This window comes from Acinonyx jubatus, chromosome D1 (genome assembly GCF_027475565.1).
Source record: "Acinonyx jubatus isolate Ajub_Pintada_27869175 chromosome D1, VMU_Ajub_asm_v1.0, whole genome shotgun sequence".
NCBI lineage: Eukaryota > Metazoa > Chordata > Mammalia > Carnivora > Felidae > Acinonyx > Acinonyx jubatus.
Window position 1 is genome coordinate 12174107 of NC_069390.1, and position 24885 is coordinate 12198991.

At 39.1% G+C, this 24885-nt stretch overlaps 1 protein-coding gene and 1 pseudogene across 1 annotated transcript; one reads left to right on the plus strand and one right to left on the minus strand.

Moving 5' to 3' along the window:
* Positions 1-2800: 2800 nt before the first annotated feature.
* On the plus strand, positions 2801-3634 carry LOC128311715 (olfactory receptor 5B12-like; annotated as a pseudogene).
* Positions 3635-10194: 6560 nt separating this feature from the next.
* On the minus strand, positions 10195-11145 carry LOC106989460 (olfactory receptor 5B2-like). Its single transcript, XM_015087941.3, has one exon. The coding sequence runs from the start codon at positions 11143-11145 to the stop codon at positions 10195-10197; it is 951 nt and encodes a 316-aa protein (XP_014943427.3).
* Between the last annotated feature and the right edge of the window lie 13740 nt (positions 11146-24885).

Sequence of the window (24885 nt, forward strand, 5' to 3'; positions counted from 1 at the left end):
GTAATCAAAAGGCTCTGCTTTTAGCCATTCGCTGTCAACACCTGTGGTTGTACTGGTGACGATAAGCTTGAAATTATAGGGGAAAGTTATAGGGAAATTATCAGGGATCTTGTTAATTCATATGAGGGATTTTGTAGTTTAAAGGTTATTTCACTCTTGGTCTTCCTTGTTTGTGTCCAATGAGAGGCCAGCATTGAGTGACCAGATGAAATCACCACTCGATCAATTAGAGAATCATCTGTGGCTGTTTTGTTCATATCTTTAGCAAAGCAGGACGATGTTCCTTAAGTATCAATAAACTCCCTTCTGAAGGAAATTTTGACATGTATATGCCAGTCTCACCTCCGTAGTTTGGAAAAACATTGAAAAGATCGATTTCTGTTCTCAAATAACTCGAAATAAGCAGAGCTGCCCTACTGCTTTGCATGGATTACACTTCTCATTAAAAATGTTTACGGAATATGGATGCTTGCTGTGAGCAGGAAGAGCCAATGTTGCGTAGTGGGTCTGAATCAGAGTCTCAGCCGTAGAATAATGCATAAGTCCTACTACAGGAGCTCTCTCAGGACATGGTCATAAGGTTCCAAGGTCTCCGAGGCAGGGAAAAATGGAGGAAGGAACATTAACGTGGTTAATTTCTGAACCTACCATGCATTCCTTCTGTGTCCTTAGAAGAATCACTGACTTCCTCCTTGTTTGTAAAATAAAGATGATATGATTCCCTCTGACATAATTCAGACTTATGTCTGTAAATAACAAGCAGGGAGGGTCTGTAAAGCATCTGAGTAAGAAATTATCATTACTAAAGTCAATCGATGTGATTTTTCTCTTGGGGTGTTTCCCCTGAATGTGGTTGCAGGCTGATAGAGAATCCACGATAAGACTTCTGTGCACTAGCAAGTTTAACATTCACATGAATAAATGATCACCAACTGGGTTCAGCATGCAGACTGGTGCCTCTACAATGATGTCATGTGGAGTCATCTTGGGATTTCATTGGCTAATGCATGGGGACGTGGAAAGAATTATAGAGACACAGGGACTTCTGGGAATTTCCCCTGGGAGAACATTTCTGGCACCTCATCCCACTTTCCCAGGACAGAAGTAATTAAACTGCCTGTGGGGGCCATGCAGGTAATTTTCACTGAACACACATATTTTTGTATTACTTGTTAGTCCTTATTATTTTTGTCAGTTTATAATTATGTATTATTTTTCATGCAATAATATCCATAATCCCAGTGGGTAGTTGTAAGATCCTGTCAAATTTACAAGTGAGCACTAGCACCTAAAGAAATTCATAGGAACTGCTTTTGGTAAACCCATTCTCCTACCCACGGTCCCAGGCAACCTATAAACTGTTTTGTCTAAATAAATTTGCCTTGGCAAGAGTATCCTAACTGTAATTTGAAACTATGTACTCTTTGAGTCTATAATCTTTCACTTAGCATTTGAGACCCATCTATGTTGCTACCTGTGACAAAGGGCAATATTTTTTACTGTAGAGTAGTATTTAACTGTATGGTCATTACCGATTGTTTATCCCTCTCTTCAACTGAGGTACATCTGTGTTGGTTCTAGTGTTTGGTGATTATGAATAAAGACGATCTATGAATAGGCATTTTTCCAAAGAAGACCCATAGATGGCCAACAGACACAAGAAAAGATGTTCAACATCACTTACCATCAGGGAAACGCAAGTCAAAACCACAATGAGATACCACCTCACACCCATCAGAATGGCTAAAAGTGACGACACAGAAAACAACAGGTGTTAGAGAGGATGCAGAGAAAGGGAGACCCTCTTACACTGTTGGTGGGAGGCAAACTGGCACAGCCGCTCTGGAAAGCAGTAGGGAGTTTCCTCGAAAAGTTAAAAAATAGAACTAACCTATGATTCAGCAATTGCACTACTAGACATTTACCCAAAGATTACAAAAATACGGACTCGAAGGGGCATAGGCACACCTATGTTTACAGCAGCCTTATCAACAAGAGCCAAATTATGAAAAGAGCCCAAATGTCCATCGACTGGTGAATGGATAAAGAAGATGTCGCACATATATACAATAGGACATTACTCAGCCGCATCAAAAAGAATGAAATCTTGCCATTTTCAATGATGTGGATGGAGCTAGAGCGTATTAGGGTAAGCGAAATAAGTCAGAGAAAGACAAATACCATATGATTTCATTTATATGTGGAACTTAAGAAACAAAATATATGAACATAGGGGAAAAAAAGAGAGACGCAAACCATAAAACAGATTCTTAACAATAGAGAACAACCGGGGGGTGCTGGAGGGAGTTGGGTGAGGGATGGGCTGAATGGGTGATGGGCATTAAGGAGGGCACGTGTTGGGATGAGCCCTGGATGTTCTATACAAGTGACGAATCACTAAATCCTACTCCTGAAACTAATATCACACTGTAGGTGAACTAACTGGAATTTAAATAACTACTCAAAACAAAAACAAACAAGAGACATGATCTAAATCTTTACCTAACCTAACGTTTTTTTCTTTCAATGAAGAAACACTCGTTTTATTTTTTATTGAAGCATAGGTGGTGCCCAATGATACACTGGTTTCAGACCTACAATATTGTGATTTGACTGTTCTACACGTTATGCTCTGCCACAACTCTAGCTCCCATCCATCACCACGCCATCCTTGTAACACTGTTTACAATACCACTGACTGTATTCCCTACGTTGTAGCTTCCTTCTCCTGGTTTATTCATTTCCTAAGTGGAAGTCTATATCTCCCATTTCCCCTTTGCTCACTTTGCCCTTCCCCCACATGTGTCCCCGCAGGCAACCACCGGTGTGTTCTCTGGATTTATGGGCCTGTTTCAGCTTTTTGTTTGTATGTAACCTCTCTCTGGTGGACCCCGTTTACTTCCTAACTGTTACTACCAAGGTGACGGCTGGGTTTCTCACAGAGGACAAAGTCAACTCCTCTGGTGACTGTGTTGCTCATGTGTTCTTCTGTGTGGCTTTTGCCAGTGTAGACTGTTTCTTGCTAGCGGTCATGACTTACGATCAGCCTGCAGCGGTATGTAAGCCCTTACATTATACCACCGCTGTGACCACCAGCTTGTGTGCTCAAATGGCAGTAGGCTGCTATGTCTGGGGTTTTATTGAATCTGCCATCCACACTGGATTCACCTTCAGCCTCTCCTTCTGCCATTCCAATGTGGTCCATCACTTTTTCTGTGATATCGCCCCAATCTAGGCTCCTTCCTGTTGTGACAACTACATAAATGAGATCGTGCTCTTTATCTTAGTAGATTTCTAAGTTTGTTTTGCCCTGATAGTAATCTTGACCTCCTATCTGTTCACATTCATTGCCCTCCTGAGGATGCGCTCAGCCGACGGACAGAAGAAAGCCTTCTCCACCTGTGCCTCACACCTCACTGCAGTCACCCTCTTCTATGGAACTGTCACGTTCGTGTACTTACAACCCAGTTTTAGTGATTCCACAGACAATGACCAAATGGCATTTGTGTTCTGTGTAATTAGAGTCCTCATGTTGAGCCCTACTGTCTACAATCTAAGGAATAAAGAAGTGAATAATGCTTTCAGGAAATCCACTAAGAAGATGAAGATTCCATTCAGCCCACAGATTAATTAGAGAGATTATAAAACTGAATAGATAACCAGTTCTCTATTGTTGTGTAGCAAAATATCACAATGCCTAGTGACTTAAAACAACAGTTTATTATTTCTCATAGTTCTGTGGTTGGCTGGGCAGTTCCTTTGCTGCTCCCACACAGGCTCATTCACGTCTTCTGCATAGTCAGCTGGGCTGAAAGGTTCAAGATGGCCTTCCTCACGTTTCTAACTGTTGATTCTGGTTATGCCCTACCTCTTCTACACAGAAGGATGGACCTTTCTTTCATCCTCCAGAGGATGGACCAGCTTTCTTACATAATATTCTCATTGTAAAAATAAAACAGAATGGTTCTCAAAACACAAACTCCTCTATCATATTATACTAATTAATGGTATCAAAATGTTGGCCCCAATGCAAGCATGAAGAAAGACTCCACCTCCTGAAGAAAACAGCTGCAAAGGATTTGTGCCCAGAGTTAACCTACCACAATTAGAAATTAGGCTAAAGTACTGTAACAAAGAAAGCCAAACTACAGTGGCTTAAATACAAGAGCAACTTATTCTCAACTAGTGGATGCGAATTCAGCAGGATATATATGAATTATCTGGACATGATGTGTCTTGATCATTCTGGGGCCAAGTTCAGTCCACATAGTCTCTATCTACCATCTCCCAGAATATTGAAAGTCTTTCCTCATCATAACTATTTTATCTGCAGGAAAAGAGGAAGAGACAGATTGAAGGAAAAACAATTTCTTTTCAAGAAAGTGATATCGTAGCTGTATGCAATACTTCTGAGTACATCCCATTGGCAAGAATTCAGTCATAAGGCCACAAAAATGACCTGGAAAGCTAACTTCCAAATTTAATCTTTAGCTGAAAGTTAATGTACTTAGCTGAAATTCCCATACTTTTGAAGAAGAAAAGAATGTTTTTTTGAGGAAAACCAGCATCCCACCACACAACTTGTACCTGAATCTGAATGGCTAGCCTTGTCTCCAAAATTGGGTCTCTGGCTGGTGTTTGCCCTTAGTGTAAGGTCTTTTCCTAGACCTCACATTGCTTTATCAAGAGCCCTTTTCTTGACCACACCATCTAAGATAGCTTTTTATCTCTTATCGACCCTTACGTTTTTCATAATTTAAAATAAGTTTATGAAATTAATATTTTATTTGTTTGATGGCTTTTTTTTTGTTTCTTCCAAATCACATAAGGTATTTTATATTGATCCAAGCTGGCCGGGTTGTTTTTATTATGTTTAAAATAATGACATGATATGATGGTGTACTGGATGTGGAGTGGGAGGAAAATGGAAGCCTAGCTACCTAAGCACTAGAAGGACTACTATGTGAGGTGTGACAGGCATGAAAGCAAGAAGTTTGGGTGAGAAGAGGGCATGAATTTCACTTGGGGCATACAAGACTTGAGATGCCTCTCAGATACCACAGGGAAGGTTTGGGACTGGAATCGTATAAATTTAGAGTTTTCAGCATGAGAATGAGAACATAGGTAAGAGAATGTAGGTAGAGAGAAGCTAAATGTTTTCAAGGACTGGCATCTGGAACTTTCTTAAAGTATCACCAAGATGAGGAGCCAGTGAAGGTGTCCTGGGAACCTAGTGGTGAGAAAAGCATCAAGAGGGAACGGCTGTGTCAAAGCTGTTGGTAGGTCAAGCAATATCAACACTTAGAACTGGCAATATGTCATAGTGATATGAAGTTGGTGGATGACTTTGAGTGGTTTTGGTGGGATGGTGGGGTTACAAATCTCATAAATGTTTACTCAACAATCTATTCCATGATTATTCTTTGCTTTACATAGTTTCTAAGTATTTTCCCAACCTGAATGATGGAGGAAATGCATGTTGTCTTTTCCCAGAGCATCTAGAAAGACAGGGTCTTGAGACTTTAAACTTTGAGAAGAGAGAAGATGGGTGGAACCTAACAACATGGTGGGAACAGAGGGTTTTAGGAGAGAGCTGGCTGGGAAGAGATGTTTGACAGTAGATGATGCTTCATGAACCTGAGGATAAGTTATATCAAATTCTTACTTTGCATCAATTCATCATTCTGGGCTTCACTTCCTGTCCATTTTGTCTGAGTACCAGGTTACTGTGCATTTTGTTCTCTGGAAGAATTAAGGAGAGTGGGTGGTTTCTGTCACCCTGGGAAAAACAGTGTAGAGACAGGGAGAAAGAGGAGGCACAAGAAGTGGTGTGGTGCTTGAAGTGAGGAGCAAGTGAGACAAAGGCAAGGATTTGGAACAGGAACTGAGAGACTAAAAGAGAACTTATGTGCACACAGTTTCTACTCACAGATGCTTCAAAGACCATTTAGGAAGGTCCTCAGCCTCCTGTAGCTAGTTGTTATTTCATTTACCAGTTATAGCAAAGAAGGCTGGAGGGTTTGGGGTCATTTGAGTTCCAATGGAGAGCGAACTGGGCTCTTTGGAGAGAGGGCTGATGACTGGGTTGGGACCGGAATAGCACGACAGGAGCCCGGAGTGCCTTACAGTTCCAGAAAGTAAGGAGGAGTTCAGAAAACAGAAGGGTTGAGCAGCTCACAAGGAAACAAAAGTAAAACTGGAAGTGCCCCCGATGGCCAAAGACGGAGCGATCTGAACAATAAAATAAATAATACAGTACAAATTGTACCCCAAAGCACAAAGCAGGTATATGTAAGTCCACATAGATGTAAATAATAAACAAACAAAAATTTTTTTTTTCTTATAGAAAAATTCTAAATTACATGTTGAGACTTCCCCTAAGAGATGGGCAATCCACATTGATTGTGGCCTGAACTTAGTGACGTGATTCTAAAGTATAGAACTTGCTGGTGGAAAACGATAGCATTATACTGAAGAACCTGGAAAACATACCTTGTTTTGGTGATTAAGGTTACTATCCCCAGTGACAAGTCACAGTAATATGTGTCCCCTGATAAGGTGTGATGACAATGGCAATTCTTATTTTTCTGAAAACCGATAATCCTGACCACACACACACAAAAATCAGACACCAATTGGAAAACCTTCTAAAAAACAAAAATTGGAAGACCTTCTACTTCTGAGCTGTTAAGGTTGTGAAAATCCAAGAAGGACTGAGACACTGTGACCAATCAAAGGAGATTAAGGAAATGGGACAATATATTCAGTGCTGTATTCTGAATCTGTAAGAGTAAAATGACATGAGTTGAAAAATAATAATCTCAATGAATTTTTTAAGTTTAGATAACAGAACTGTATCAATGTTGGTTTCTTAGTTTTGACTAATGTATTATGATAAAATAAGATGTTAACAATAGGAGAAACTGGGTGAGAGGTATAAAGGACATATATTATACAATACCCCAGCTAATACTTTGAAATCTAAAATCATTTTCAAATTTCAGATATATTTAAAGTAATTATTAAGAAATGGTTCCAATGGGGCGCCTGGGTGGCTCAGTCGGTTGAGCGTCCGACTTTGGCTCTCCCGATTTGTGAGTTGGGGCCCTGCGTGGGGCTCTGTCCTGACAGCTCAGAGCCTGCAGCCTGCTTGAAATTCTTTGTCTCCCTCTCTCTCTGCCCCTCCCCTGCTCGTACTCTGTCTCTCTCTGTCTCTCAAAATTAAATAAATGTTTAAAAGAAAATTTTTTAAAGAAATGGCTCCAGAAGAGAAACTATTTTCATAGACTTCAGAGCAGATACTTGGGTTGCCCCGCACAGACCCCACTAATGTCAACATATCCCTCTTCGGACATTTATGCACCGTTTTGCAAATCTTGGGAAGTTGGATGCTTTTAAAATTATAGAGATGGGAAAGGAAGATGGGTAAAAATTCCTTTGGAAGGCTTTATTATAAAATTCAGCTCACTTCTAATTCAAATAAAATATGCACTGACCATAGATTATATTAGCATATTGAGGTAGGTTATGTTAATTGTAAAATATTGTCATGCTTACATTTTCTATGGATGTTTAGAATCATTGGAGTTGATTGAGTAATCATTATTTATGAAGGAATTTTACAAATTGAACAGTTAGGAAACTTTGCAGACTCATATTTTGTGTTATTATAATTTATTAAAAACAATTTATTTCATGCATTTTCATTTAATGAGAAATTCCTAATAGAAAAGAATTAAAGTAGTTTTATATGATCTATTTGATAATGTGGTTTTCAAAAGGTTATTTGTGCAAAAGAGTGAAATGCAAATAGTCAGTGAAAGAATATAGAAAAAAAAAAGCAAGCACATCTCCTAAAATGCTCTCAAATTCTTTTTTAAAGAATTACATAATGCATTATCAAGCTAAAATTAACAATTCAGGGAACAACAGATGCTGACAAGGATGTGGAGAAACAGGAACCCTCTTGCACTGCTGGTGGGAATGCAAACTGGTGCAGCCACTCTGGAAAACAGTGTGGAGTTTCCTCAAAAAATTAAAAATAGAACTACCCTATGACCCAGCAATTATACAACTAGGAAATTATCCAAAGGATATAGGAGTGCTGATTCATAGAGGCACTTGTACCCCAATGTTTATAGCAGCACTTTCAACAATAGCCAAATTATGGAAAGAGCCTAAAGGTCCATCAACTGATGAATGGATAAAGAAGATGTGGTTTTCATATACAATGGAATACTACTTGGCAATGAGAAAGAATGAAATCTGGCCATTTGTAGCAACGTGGATGGAACTGGAAGGTATTATGCTAAAGGAAATAAGTCAGTCAGAGAAAGACAAATAACATATGTTTTCACTCATATGTGGAACTTGAGAAACTTAACAGAAGACCATGGGGTAAAGGAAAGGGAAAAAAATAGTTACAAACAGAGAGGGAGGGAGGCAAACTATAAGAGACTCTTAAATACAGAGAATAAACTGAGGGTTGATGGGGGGTGGGAGGAGGAAAGGGGAAAAAAGATGATGGACATTGAGGGCACTTGGAATGAGCACTGGGTGTTGTATGTAAGTGATATATCATGGGAATCTACCCACCAAAACCAAGAGCACACTGTATACACTGTATTTTAGCCAACTTGACAATAAATTATATTTATAAAAGAGTTACATAATGTATTTTTATCTATAATTATCAGTGGCTCAACTATATTGACTTCTGGGCTCAAAGCTTAATTAATTTATTTATTCATTAATTTAACAAATGTTTACTGAGAAATTATTATGACCAATTTAAGTATTGGGGATAACGTTGTTAATAAAGAAGATTCGCTGTCTTGTGTGGTGTGTGTCCTAGCTGGACCAGTAAACAAGTAAACAAGCTAACAAACAAATAAATAGAAATTGTTGTATGGAAATCAATTTGACAAAAAATTTCATATATTTCAAAAAAAAAAGAAATTGTTGAGTACTGATCAGGACTATGAAGAATAGAGCAAGTTGAGAACAGTGTCCATAGGAGGTGGGAGGGCTGTGATATGCTAATATTTAAACAAAGACCTGAGGGAAGTGAGGAAGCTTTTTGAACCTCAGCAAGTATAGCAAGTACAAAGGCCCTGAGGCAGGAGGGAGGTTGGATTGTCCAGGAACAGCAGGGAACTCAGTGTGAGGGGAGAGGAGGCAGGGTATAGGAGAGGGGCAAGACATGACGTAGCTCATCTGAAACTAAAGTATCCCTGCCTGAGTGTCATTAGCCATCTCGTAGTATTTTCAGCAGGAAGATAGATAACATTATCCTTACTTAGTGCCTTTATTGTTTTACAAAATATAAGAAAAGATAAACAGAAAAATTGGAAAAATCTCTTGGAATATACAGACTGACTTTTCTTTTTCTGGCCTTCCTGCTTTTGAAAATTGCCCTGTGACAAATCTGTTTCTAACAAACACTAAAGACAGAAGTATTGATTCCTTTAAAATAGTGTATGCATGTAGCTCTGAATAAAATGTGCCACAAAAGTATATATTTTTATTTAAAAATTTATGTCATGTCTTACTTCATTTGGGACCTCTGTTTTGCCACCTTCAGTCATTTTTCTTCTTATTCAAGTATAATTAACATACAGTATTATATTAGTTTCAAGTGTACAATGTAATGATTTGACAATTTTATACATTTCTCAGTGCTCATCAAGGTAAGTGTACTCTTAATCCCCATTTTGGACTCTTGAAAAAATTTCAACTACAGAAATAAATAACGTCAGACATAAATTCATATTCTAATATTTAAATTGACTATTTTAACTTTTCTATTAAAAACTAGCTACAATACATTTAACTCCTTTAACTAATTCCCCACTCCTGTGTGCATCTGCACATATGGGATTCTTCCATATGCTTCTATTCATGGATTTTGTGTGCCATGGTTTACATATAGAGATGCATTGTTATATGGTAAGGAAAATAATGAACATATAATTAATAAGTTTTACTACAAGCAGGGCCTCCAAATTTTTAAGGTTCCCATTGGCCATCCTCATTTGGATATCATGTATTTGGACATATACTTCTTTTTCCAGATGATAGACTTTTGGACAAGAGATTGTATTGCCTCAGTAATTTAGGTGGGGTGGGGGGCATTAAAATGTGACTAACTGCATGTTGGAAATCTGAGAGGATTTACACAGATCATTGTGCATGTTATGACTTTAGTAGAAAGCCTAGAGACAGTTTTGCCTTCTCAAACACCTTCTTGAAAGCAGTTTTAACCTCCTTGTTTCTTAAGCTATAGACCAGGGGGTTCAGCATGGGAATAACCATAGTGTAGAACATGGATGCGATTTTGTCTGAGTCCATGGAATGGCTGGAAGTGGGCTGGGAGTACATAAAGATGGCTGTCCCATAGAAGATGGAGACTGTAGTGAGGTGGGAAGTGCACGTGGATAAAGCCTTCTGATAACCCTGAGTTGAGTGCATCTTCAGGATGGTGATAAATATGAGCAGGTAGGAAATCAAGATAACAAAGACAGCAAAAAAGATGTTGAAGCTTACCACCACAATAAGAATCAGTTCACTGACATGTCTATCAGAGCAAGATAGAGCCATGACAGCTGGAACATCACAGAAAAAGTGATGGATCAGATTGGACTTGCAAAATGAGAGACTGAACGTGTCCCGAATGTGGATGGAGGCATTCAAGAAACCATAGATGTAGGAACCTATCGTCAGACATGCACACACCCTTGTCGTCATGGTGGTGGTGTAATGGAGGGGTTTGCACACTGCTGCATAGCGGTCATAGGCCATTGAAGCCAACAGGTAACTCTCCACAGTGGCAAAGGCTGCAAAAAAGAACATCTGGGCAGCACACGCATTGTAGGAGATGACTTTGTCTCCCATAAGGAGCCCAGCCATAACTTTGGGAGTGACAGCTGTAGAGTAACCAAAGTCCACCAGAGACAGGTTACTGAGGAAAAAGTACATGGGAGTGTGGAGATGAGAGTCTAAGAGAATCAAAACAATCATCCCCATGTTTCCAAACAAAGTGATGAGGTAAATGAGGGTGAACATGATAAATAGAAGGATCTGTAGCTTTGGGTCATTGGTTAGTCCCAGCAGGATGAATTCAGCCCCTTCTGTGTTGTTCTTCATAATGTTGTTTGGGAACCACAATATGCCCTGTAGTGATGAAAATAAAGGAAGAGAGTCATAAACAAAAAAGCAAGTGAAGTGAAATTGAAACAGATACATAGAAAGATAGATACACAGAAAGATAGATGATAGATGATAGATAGATAATCTAGATAGATATCTCAATGATAGATTGGTAGGTAGATAGATGATAGATGTGCATTATTTCTTTACAGCAGTAATTCTTCATATTATTCAGATCTCAAGTGTGAGCTTGACAATGAAATGTAATGCATGAATTCTCTATACAGTCACACATTGCTAAAACTGAAGGTCTTCATGGATCAAGTCTCACTTTCTAAATTTTGTAAATTTGTAAACTGAAATGTGAAGAGTAATGTGTTGATCAAGATGGCAAGTCTGAAATCAAATATATCTGTCATTTCAGTTCCATGGATCATTAAGTGTTTATACCTGTATGTTGCTCTAGACAGAAACTACTCTAGACACTGTGTATTCATTCATTGTTTTCAACAACCTTATGGGATTGACTAGTTCTTTATTACCCCCATTTAACTTGTGAAGCACAGAGATTAAATCATGTATTTAAGTTTACAAAATTATTACTGCCAAAGCCAAGTTTTGCACCCATGAATGGTTCTTCAGTCCACTGGTCTTAATTTGAGTAAAATTGAACTTAACTCAATTTACACATACTCATTGACTTCATTGTTCCAAACTCAGTGTTCGTGGCTTTCTACTTAAGTAACTGAGACATACAAGCATTATGGATGTAGTGGGATAACTTGAGCAGTAGGGCATGTATAGCCAGAAGAGGCAATTCTGAGGGCAAGGCACAATGTCAGGTGTAGAGCTGAGGCTCTAGGAAGTGGTGCCTATCAACCCTATCATTTACCACCCAAGAAACACTGATTCCAACCTCAGTACCAGGACCTGATTTCTTCCATACACACAGTGCAGATTGTAACGAGATCTACTCCAAGATATTGTTGAGTGATACAAATGAGATAATGCATTATAAACAAGGGGTAAAATGTTGGATGTTTAGCATGGCCTGACCAATGTTACTGTAGTAATATTTCTAGGACGGAATGATAACCTTCTGTTTGGGAAAGGTGGGTGGTGATTTGAGGGATTCAGGTGTGGATGAGTTCTGAGGCCTTGTAGCCTCTCCTTGGTTTCCTTTTTCTCACACACTTGGTCCACTGATTATTTTGTTCCTTCCAGTGTTCCTCAGTCTGAGGTTCCTCAGTCTGTCCTCTGCCAGCTCAAGTTCTGTTCTAGTCATTCCAAATGAGCCATTCTTTTGCTTAATTTCTTTCTTAAAATCCATATTTTAGCAAGAGTCAAAAGAGTGTCTTTTCTTGAACTCACTCTTCCTTCCATTACTATCATCTCATAGTTGAATCACCAAGATCAAGGGTTGAAAGGTCCCAGTTTTTGACTGCCTTGAGCCTGCAGGTCTGTTTTGGTGGGGCGCTCCACGTTTTTAATTTATGTGATATGTTCTTGTGTAGGAACTGTCTCTTAAATCTTTTAACTTTGAATTTGAAGCCTTTAGAAAGACATCTGTCCTCTCTACCATGCCCTCCTGATTCTGTCACATCCTCACTCACCAAACCTAGACCCTGAGGTCGTTGTGTCTTACAAGCTTTGACAATCATAACATCTCAGAATAGGACATGTTCTACAAACAGTAAGAGCTATATACATATACATTTCTATTCATGCATGTGGACATATATTTATGCATGTGTTTGTATATATGTGTAAAAATGTATCATTACATTTAAATTCACTGAGATGTTGTGAGGTCAGTGTAATTGTTATTCCCCCTTTATCGTTTGAGAGGTTATGTAAAGCTCTACAATTACATAGCTTGAATGAGGAAGATTCAAGATTCAAATGACCCTGTGACCAAGTCAAAAGCCTGTGCTTTTAGCGACCTTATCATTGGCCTCTGTAGATGTGCTAGCAATATTAATAAGGACCAGATAATGCTGGAGAGATTACAGCGGAGTACTAATCTTGTTAATTGAATTATAACACTTTGTAGTTTATAGAGAGGTTATTTCACTGTCTTCTGTTTTTTTTTAACCTCCAGTGACAGGACAGAGATAGTAAATAAGATGAATTTAAAAGTTACTGAATCAGGGCATCACTTAACTTTTTTGTTTGGCTGATCTTTTTAAAGAAAGCAGTTGATGTTATTCCATAGATATCACTAAACTCCCCATTGATGGAAATTTTGATACTAAAATCCCAGCCTCAACTCACTGCTTTAGGAGTAATGTTCAAATCATCTATTTCGGTGCTCAAATAACTCATAGTAGGTAGAGCGCCCCATGGATTTTGCATGAATTATACTTCTTACTAAAAAAAAAAAAAAATACACGCAACATAGAAGCTTACCTCGCTGGCGGAAAAGAAGAGACAGGCAATCCTGAATAGTGAGTCTGAAATCAGACTTTTTGCTATGAAATAATGCATATATCCTGTTGGAGATGTTCTCTATCAGGTACTAGTGAAAATTCCAAGACTTCTAAGACAGGTAAAATTAGAGGAAAGATCCCAACATGGAGTCACAAACATGATCCAAGTCCTAAACCCACCCTTAGTTCTGACTACGCTTTTGGAGCAGCCGCTTGTTTTCTCCCTATTTGTAAAATAAAGGATAAAATCACCTCTCCTACATAATTCACAGAATTGTGTCATGATGAGCAAAGGAGAGAAGCTCTAGAAAACACCTTGCTGAGGGGTTCTCACCTGGAATTCAATCAATATCATTTCCATGTGGAGATGTTTTCCCTGGCCAGGATCGCAGGCTGGAAACAAATTCTCAGGTCCAAGGTCAGGGAGGAAGGTCTACATGTACCAGCAACGATAGCAGTCAGCTGAATAAATGATGGCCAGAGGGGCGTGGCACATGGCCTGGTCCCTCTGAAATGATGCCATGTTGAGTCCTACTGGGATTTCAGGGGCTATCTGATGGAATCAGGAGGGAGATAGACACGGAGTTCTCCATGCATGTCCCCCAGGAGGATGTCTGTAGCTCTCATCCATCTTCTCAGGGAGAAGCAGTTAAACAGCCTGTGGGGACCTAACTGGATCTGATCAGGGTGCACACATGGTTTTATATCACATGTTCTTTCTTATATTTCACCCATTTTCTAACTGAAGTAGAATTTAGAAACAACAATGATACCCCTAGTTTTGATTGTATAAATCTAAGAGTTTGGCCATATTTACAAGGTCACATAGCCACCAGCACCATTGTGATATAGAAGAGTTCCATTGGCTACACCAAACCCCAAGCTTCTTTGTGCTCAACCCCTTCTCCCACCTGCTGTCCCTGGAAACCACGTAACGGCTTTTGTCCATGTAATTTTGCCTTTGCAATAATGTCCTGTAAGTTGAGTCCTAGTGTGTGTAGCCTTTGTGTCTGGATTCCTTCATGTAAGATGTATCTGAGATTCATCCATATTGTTGCCTATATTAATTTCCTAAGACTGCTCTTAAAAAGTACCACAAAGAAGGTGGCATTAACAACAGAAATGTATCGTCTCACATTTCTGGATACTAGAAATCTGAGGTCCATGTGTCGATGGGGTTGGTTCTATTGGTTACTTGTGAATTCTGTAAGGGAGAATTTGTCTCATATCTGTCCCCGAGCATCAGGGTGATGTCCTGGCGTTCGTTTTCATTCCTTGGTCTGCTGACCATTCTGACCTCTGTCTTCCTCTTTACTTGGTGTTCCCCCCCTTGTGCCTGCATCTGTCTAAATATTCCATTTTTTAAAGGGGCACGAGTCTTATTAGATTTGGGGCCTACTTTACCCCAGTGGGACCTCATCTTAAGTATGTAAATCTGCAACAATCCTATTTCTATACAAGATCACATTTCGGAGTACTGAAGGTTAGGAATTCAACAGATGAGACACTGAACTGGACTTCGGACTTCCCAGAAGGGTATTTTGTTACTTAAATTGTTAAACCTGTGTTTCTATCAGGGGATGTAGATTTGGACTTTCTATTCCTTCTTCCTGCTAATCTTACTCTGCTCATTTATTTTTTGTATTTTGTTCATAAATACAGTAGATCCTTGGTTTGTGAGTATAATTCGTTCCAGAAACATGCTTGTAATCCAAAGCACTTGTCTGTCAAAGCAAATTTCCCCATAGGAAATAATGGAAACTCAGATAATTAGTTCTACAACCCAAAAATATTCACGTAAAACTGATTACAATACCATAATATAATACAAAATAATTTTTAAAAATACAAAATACAAGGATAAATAAACAAATTAACCTGTGCTTACCTTTGAAAACCTTCGTGGCTGAGGGAGACATGAACGAGGAGGATTATTGTATAGGACGACTTTCACTATCACTAACTGATGTTGACTACAGTACAGTATTAATAAACTCTTGTCATATACTGTATTTAATATAACTGGCAATAAGACAGCAGAGGAAAGGGTCTATACCTTCAAGCAGCCTGACCAAAACCAAGCAAAGCATTCCTAAGCTTACTCTTGTATGGAAAATCAAAGAACTGTCCATAGGTGCTTTGAAGCGACAAAAATTACACCAGTTTGGGGCACCTTCCAAAGTTCTGAAAAATAAATAATTTTTGCCAAACACCACAGCATGGGACCCAGCATCCAAGCATGAGAGACGATAACCCACAATCTCACAGCGGCGAGCGAGAGAGAGAGAGAGAGAGAGAGAGAAGAATCATTGGCTCGGTTGTGATCATGTGATGTTCGGCATCATGTACTACTCATATTGCAAGACGTCATTCATTTATCAAGTTAAAATTTATTAGAAATGTTTGCTCGTCTTGCAGAACACTTGGAGAACAAGTTACTTGCAATCCAAGGTTTTACTGTAGTCTACTTTTTTACACCGAACAATAGTTGACACACAGTTATACTAGTTTCAGGCATGCAACCAAGTGACTAGAAAAGTCTGTATGTTATGTGCTCTTCACGAGTGTAGCTACCATCTGACCCCATACAGTTCTATCACAACACCTTTGACTATATTCCCTATGCTGTAACTGTATTCCTTATGCTGTACCTTTTATACATTCCATAACTGGAAGCCTGTATCTCCCACTCCCCCTCACCCCTTTTTCCCATCCCTGCCTACCCCTTCCTTCTGGAAACCGTCTATTTGTTTCTTGTATTTATGGGTCTGCTTCTTTTTTTGTTTGTTCATTTGTTTCTTTAGATTTCACATATAAGTGAAATTGTATGGTATTTGTCTTTCTTTGACTAACTTATTTCACTGAGTGTAATACCCTCTAGGTCAATCCATGTTGTCACAATGGCGAGATCCCATCTTTTTTTATGGATGAATAATATATATATATATATATATATATATATATATATATATACATATATACAGATATATGTATATATATATATATATATATATATATATTACTTCTTCTTTATCCATTACTCTATCAGTGGACACCTGGATTGCTTTCAGATCTTGGCTATCATAAGTAATGCCACAACAAACATTTTTTTGAGGAAGTGCTATAGTTCCTGGAAGTGGGTGCACTAATTTACATTCCCACAAATGGTATATGAGGGTCCTTTGTCTCCACATTCTTGCCAATACTTATTTCCTGTCTTTTTTTTTTAAATGAAAAATATTATTTATTGAGTTATAACGGGCATATAATATATTAGTTTCAGGTGTATAACATAGTGACTTGACATTTGTATATATTGCAAACTGATTGCCACAATAAGGCTAGATATTGTCTGTCACCATGCAACGCTAATACAATATTATTGACTATATCCCCCATGCTGTACATTATATTCCTATGACATATTTATTTTATAACTGGAAATTTGTTTTTCTTGATCCCCTTCACCCTTTCCCCACTGATGCCCCCTAAGTCTTCTTTCTCTCTGTCATCCCCAATGTATTCTCTGTATGAGTCTGGGTTTTTTGTTGTTGTTTTACTTGTTTTGTTTTTAAAATTCCACATATAGGAGGATCCTGGGAAGATGGTGACGTAGGAGGACGCTGGGCTCACCACATCCTGCTGATCACGTAGATTCCACCCACATCTGCCTAACTAACCCAGAAAACTGCCAGAAGACTAGCAGAATGGAGTCTCTGGAGCCAAGCACAGACGAGAGGCCCACGGAAGAGGGTAGGAAGGGCGGCGAGGCGGTGCGCGCTCCACGGGCTGGCGGGAGGGAGCCGGGGCGGAGGGGCAGCCTGCTGGCCAAGCAGAGCCCCTGAGTCTGGCTTGCAAAAGCGGAGGGGCTGGATGGAGTGTATTCCGACAGCAAGAGGGACTTGACATCTGGAAGGTTATAAGCTAACCACTCTGCTCAGAGAGTGGGAGGGCTGGAGGACAACGGGAGAGAGAGTTGTTGAGCCCCGGATGACAGAGCTCAGCTTGGCGGGGAACACAGACGCTCGCCAGCGCCATCTCCCTCTCCCATCCCCCAGCCAAAATCCCAAAGGGAACCGGTTCCTGCCAGGGAACTTGCTTGAACCGCGCAAACACCCAAGGCTGTGCTTCTGTGGATCCATCCCTCCAGCGGGTCTGAGTCCCTCCCGGTGCCGCAGGGCCCCTCCCCAAGCGGATCACTGAAGGATAAGCGAGCTGAGCCTACTCCTCCCACCGCCGTGCACCTTGCCCATCCACCCCAGCTAATATGCCACATCCCCAGCACCACAAGCGTGGCAGTGTGCAAGTACCCCAGATGGGCCACGCCACCCCACAGTGAATCCCGCCCCTAGGAGAGGGGAAGAGAAGGCACACACCAGTCTGCCTGTGGCCCCAGCGGTGGGCTGGGGGCAGACATCAGGACTGACTGCGGCCCCGCCCACCAACTCCAGTTATACACCACAGCACAGGGGAAGTGCCCACAGTCCCGCACCACTCCAGGGACTATCCAAAATGACCAAACGGAAGAATTCCCCTCAAAAAAACCTCCAGGAAATAACGACAGCTAACGAACTGATCAAAAACGATTTAAACAATATAACAGAAAGTGAATTTAGAGTAATAGTCATAAAATTAATCGCTGGGCTTGAAAACAGTATAAAGGACAGCAGAGAATCTATAGCTACAGAGATCAAGGGACTAAGGAACAGCCAGGAGGAGCTAAAAAATGCTATAAATGAGCTGCAAAATAAAATGGAGACAACCACGGCTCAGATTGAAGAGGCAGAGGAGAGAATAGGTGAACTAGAAGATAAAATTATGGAAAAAGAAGAAGTTGAGAAAAAGATAAAAAAAAATCCAGGAGTATGAGGGGAAAATTAGAGAACTAAGTGATGCACTAAAGAAAAATAATATATGCATAATTGGTATTCCAGAGGAGGAAGAGAGAGGGAAAGGTGCTGAAGGTGTACTTGAAGAAATAATAGTTGAGAACTTCCCTGATCTGGGGAAGGAAAAAAGCATTGAAATCCAAGAGGCACAGAGAACTCCCTTCAGATGTAACTTGAATCGATCTTCTGCACGACATATCATAGTGAAACTGGCAAAATACAAGGATAAAGAGAAAATTCTGAAAGCAGCTAGAGATAAACGTGCTCTAACATATGAAGGGAGACCTATAAGACTCGTGACCGATCTCTCTACTGAAACTTGGCAGGCAAGAAAGGAACGGCAGGAAATCTTCAATGTGATGAACAGAAAAAATATGCAGCCGAGAATCCTTTATCCAGCAAGTCTGTCATTTAGAATAGAAGGAGAGATAAAGGTCTTCCCAAACAAACAAAAACTGAAGGAATTCGTCACCACTAAACCAGCCCTACAAGAGACCCTAAGGGGGATCCTGTGAGACAAAGTACCAGAGACATCGCTACAAGCATGAAACCTACGGACATCACAATGACTCTAAACCCATATCTTTCAATAATAACACTGAATGTAAATGTACTAAATGCGCCAACCAAAAGACATAGGGTATCAGAATGGATAAAAAAACAAGACCCATCTATTTGCTGTCTACAAGAGACTCATTTTAGACCTGAGGACACCTTCAGATTGAGAGTGAGGGGATGGAGAACCATTTATCATGCCACTGGAAGTCAAAAGAAAGCTGGAGTAGCCATACTTATATCAGACAAACTAACTTTAAATTAAAGGCTGTAACAAGAGATGAAGAAGGGCATTCTATAATAATTACAGGGTCTATCCATCAGGAAGAGCTAACAATTATAAATGTCTATGCGCCGAATACGGGAGCCCCCAAATATATAAAACAATTACTCACAAATATAAGCAACCTTATTGATAAGAATGTGGTAATTGCAGGGGACTTTAACACTCCACTTACAGAAATGGATAGATCATCTAGACACATGGTCATTAAAGAAACAAGGGCCCCGAATGATACATTGGATCAGATGGACTTGACAGATATATTTAGAACTCTGCATCCCAAAGCAACAGAATATACTTTCTTCTCGAGTGCACATGGAACATTCTCCAAGATAGATCACATACTGGTCACAAAACAGCCCTTCATAAGTATACAAGAATTGAAATCATACCATGCATACTTTCAGACCACAATGCTATGAAGCTTGAAATCAACCACAGGAAAAAGTCTGGAACACCTCCAAAAGCATGGAGGTTAAAGAACACCCTACTAAAGAACGAATGGGTCAACTAGGCAATTAGAGAAGAAACTAAGAAATATATGGAAACAAATGAAAATGAAAATACAACAGTCCAAAAGCTTTGGGATGCAGCAAAGACAGTCCTGAGAGGAAAATACATTGCAATCCAGACCTATCTCAAGGAACAAGAAAAATCCCAGATACAAAATCTAACAGCACACCTAAAGGAAATAGAAGCAGAACAGCAAAGACAGCCTAAACCCAGCAGAAGAAGAGAAATAATAAAGATCAGAGCAGAAATAAACAATATCAAATCTAAAAAGACTGTAGAGCAGATCAACGAAACCAAGAGTTGGTTCTTTGAAAAAATAAACAAAATTGATAAACCTCTAGACAGGCTTCTCAAAAAGAAAAGGGAGATGACCCAAATAGATAAAATTGTGAATGAAAATGGAATTATTACAACCAATCCCTCAGAGATACAAGCAATTATCAGGGAATACTCTGAAAAATTATATGCCAACAAACTGGACAACCTGGAAGCAATGGACAAATTCGTAAACACCCACACCCTTCCAAAACTCAATCAGGAGGAAATAGAAAGCTTGAACAGACCCATAACCAGCGAAGAAATTGAATCAGTTATTCAAAGATCTCCCAACAAATAAGAGTCCAGGACCAGATGGCTTCCCAGGGGAGTTCTACCAGACATTTAAAGCAGAGATAATATGTATCCTTCTCAAGCTATTCCAAAAAATAGAAAGGGAAGGAAAACTTCCAGACTCATTCTATGAAGCCAGTATTACTTTGATTCCTAAAGCAGACAGAGACCCAGTAAAAAAAGAGAACTACAGGCCAATATCCCTGATGAATATGGATGCAAAAATTCTCAATAAGATACTAGCAAATCGAATTCAACAGCATATAAAAAGAATTATTCACCATGATCAAGTGGGATTCATTCCTGGGATGCAGGGTTGTTCAACACTGGCAAATCAATCAACGTGATACATCACATTAATAAAAGAAAAGATAAGAACCATATGATCCTGTCAATCGATGCAGAAAAGGCATTTGACAAAATTCAGCAATGTTTCTTAACAAAAACCCTCGAGAAAGTCGGGATAGAAGGAACATACTTAAACATCATAAAAGCCATTTATGAAAAGCCCACAGCTAACATCATCCTCAATGGGGAAAAACTGAGAGCTTTTTCCCTGAGATCAGGAACACGACAGGGATGTCCACTCTCACCGCTGCTGTTTTACATAGTGTTGGAAGTTCTAGCGTCAGCAATCAGACAACAAAAGGAAATCAAAGGCAAAAAAACTGGCAAAGATGAAGTTAAGCTTTCACTTTTTGCAGATGACATATTATACATGGAAAATCCGATAGACTCCACCAGAAGTCTGCTAGAACTGATATATGAATTTAGCAAAGTTGAAGGATACAAAATCAATGTACAGAAATCAGTTTCATTCTTATACACTAACAATGAAGCAACAGAAAGACAAATAAAGAAACTGATCCCATTCACAATTGCACAAAGAAGCATAAAATACCTAGGAATAAATCTAACCAAAGATGTAAAAGATCTGTATGCTGAAAACTATAGAAAGTTTATGAAGGAAATTGAAGAAGATATAAAGAAATGGAAAGACACTCCCTGCTCATGGATTGGAAGAATAAATATTGTCAAATGTCAATACTACACATTCAATGCAATCCCAATCAAAATTGCACCAGCATTCTTCTCAAAACTAGAACAAGCAATCCTAAAATTCATATGGAACCACAAAAGGCCCCGAATAGCCAAATTTTGAAGACAAAGACCAAAGCAGGAGGCATCACAATCCCAGACTTTAGCCTCTACTACAAAGCTGTCATCATCAAGACAGCATGGTATCGGCACAAAAACAGACACATAGACCAATGGAACAGAATAGAAACCCCACAACTAGACCCACAAACGTATGGCCAACTAATCTTTGACAAAGTAGGAAAAAATATCCAATGGAAAAAAGACAGTCTCTTTAACAAATGGTGTTGGGAGAACTGGACAGCAACATGCATAAGGTTGAAACTAGGCCACTTTCTCACACCATTCACAAAAATAAACTCAAAATGGATAAAGGACCTGAATGTGAGACAGGAAACCATCAAAACCCTAGAGGAGAAAGCAGGAAAAGACCTCTCTGACCCCAGCCGTAGCAATTTCTTACTTGACACATCCCCAAAGGCAAGGGAATTAAAAGCAAAAATGAACTACTGGGACCTTCTGAAGATAAAAAGCTTCTGCACAGCAAAGGAAACAACCAACAAAACTAAATGGCAACCAACGGAATGGGAAAAGATATTTGCAAATGACATATCGGACAAAGGGCTACTATCCAAAATCTATAAAGAGCTCACCAAACTCCACACCCGAAAAACAAATAACCTAGTGAAGAAATGGGCAGAAAACATGAATAGACACTTCTCTAAAGAAGACATCCAGATGGCCAACAGGCACATGAAAAGATGCTCAACGTCGCTCCTCATCAGGGAAATACAAATCAAAAGCACACTCAGATATCACCTCACGCCAGTCAGAGTGGCCAAAATGAACAAATCAGGAGACTATAGATGCTGCAGAGGATGTGGAGAAACAGGAACCCTCTTACACTGTTGGTGGGAATGCAAACTGGTGCAGCCACTCTGGAAAACAGTGTGGAGGTTCCTCAAAAAATTAAAAATAGACCTACCTTATGACCCAGCAATAGCACTGCTAGGAATTTACCTAAGGGATACAGGAGTACTGATGCATAGGGGCACTTGTACCCCAATGTTTATAGCAGCACTCTCAACAATAGCCAAATTATGTAAAGAGCCTAAATGTCCATCAACTGATGAGTGGATAAAGAAATTGTGGTTTATATACACAATGGAATACTACATGGCAATGAGAAAGAATGAAATATGGCCCTTTATAGCAGCATGGATGGAACTGGAGAGTGTGATGCTAAGTGAAATAAGCCATACAGAGAAAGACAGATAAGACAGATACCATATGGTTTCACTCTTATGTAGATCCTGAGAAACTTAACAAAAACCCATGGGGGAGGGGAAGGAAAAACAAAAAGGAGGTTAGAGTGGGAGAAAGCAAAAGCATAAGAGACTCTTAAAAACAGAACAAACTGAGGGTTGATGGGGGGTGGGAAGGGGGGGAGGGTGGGTGATGGGTATTGAGTAGGGCACCTTTTGGGATGAGCACTGGGTGTTGTATGGAAACCAATTTGACAATAAACTTCATATATTGGGAAAAAATTCCATATATAAATAAAATCATACAGTATTTGTCTTTATCTGACTTATTTCAATTAGAATAATACCCGCAAGGTCTATCCATATTGTTGCAAATGGCAAAATTTCATGCTTTTTAATGGCTGAATAGTATTCCATTATATGTAAATTACATATTATCCATACACATCCATACACACACACCCCACACACATCTTTACCTATTTATCCATTGGTGAACACTTAAGTTGTTTCCATATCTTGGCTATTGTAAATAACGCTGTTATGAAAAGATTTTTTTCAGGATAGTGTTTTTGTTTTGTTAGGATAAATAACCAGTAGTGGGATTCTGGGATCATATGGTAGTTCTATTTTTAATTTGTTGAAGAACTTCCATACTGTTTTCCATAGTAGGTGCACCGATTTACGTTCCCGTAAACAATACACGAGGTTCACTTTTTTCCATACCCTCACCTACATGTGTTGTTTCTTGTCTTTTTGATAAATAAAGCCAATTTAACAGCTAAATATGTTATTTAATTGTGGTTTTGGTTTGCTTTTCCCTGAAGATTGTGATGTTGGGCATCATTTTATGTGCCTGTTGGCCATCTGTATGTCTTCTTTGGAAAAATGGCTGTTAAAATCTTCTGCCCATTTTTTGATTGAATTGTTTATTTTTTGTCATTGAATTGTATAAGTTCTTTATGTACTTTGGATATTAAGCTTTTGTCAGATATATAATTTATGAATATCTTCTCTCATTCAGTACATTGGCTTTTTGCTTTGTTGATGGTTTCTTTCACTTTTCAGAGCTTTTTAGTTTGGTATATTTTCTGTTTGTTTATTTTTACTTTTGTTCCCGTTCCCTTTGGAGTCAGATCCAAAGGAACATCACTAAGACTGATGTCAAGGAGCTTACTGCTTATGTTTTCTTTCTTTTTATTTTTAAAGGATAAAAGCATATTTATTCATAACATTATTTTAAAATATTTTGGAGTTCTTGATATGGGGCCTGATTAATATTTATGATTTAAAAGTTGTATTTTATACTGGGGAGCAAACCAGGAGTGAGCAGAATGTTCTCCAAGTCAAATTCTTGGATAACTAGAGAATTCTAATATATTGATGTACATGCAAGTATATTTATTGAAAACTAATCATACCGTAGCTCTTGTCTTTGAGGCTCTAGTACATTTCTTTTTATAAAATTTTATTTCTTATTTTTAAAAATTTACATCCAAATTAGTTAGCATATAGTGAAACAATTATTTCAGCAGTAGATTACTTAGTGCCCCTTACCCATTTAGCCCATCCCCCCTCCACATCCCCTCCAGTAACCCTCAGTTTGTTCTCCATATTTATGAGTCTCTTCTGTTTTGTCCCCCTCCCTGTTTTTATATTCTTTTTGTTTCCCTTCCTTTATGTTCATCTGTTTTGTCTCTTAAAGTCCTCATATGAGTGAAGTCATATGATTTTTGTCTTTCTCTGCCTGACTAATTTCACTTAGCATAATACCCTCCAGTTCCATCCACGTAGTTGCAAATGGCAAGATTTCATTCTTTTTGATTGCTGAGTAATACTCCATTGTAAGATGTGTATTATACACATCTTCTTTATCCATTCATCCACTGATGGACAGTTGGGCTCTTTCCATACTTTGGCTATTGTGGATAGTGTTGCTATAAACATGGGGGTGCATGTGCCCCTTCGAAATAGCACACCTGTATCCCGTGGATAAATACCTAGTAGTGCAAATGCTGGGTCATAGGGTAGTTCTATTTTTAGTTTTTTGAGGCACCTCCATACTGTTTTACAGAGTGGCTGCACCAGCTTGCATT

Bases quoted from the DNA above. Each gene is read 5' to 3' on its own strand.
- LOC106989460 (XM_015087941.3), bottom strand. From the start codon at position 11,145: ATGAAGAACAACACAGAAGGGGCTGAATTCATCCTGCTGGGACTAACC.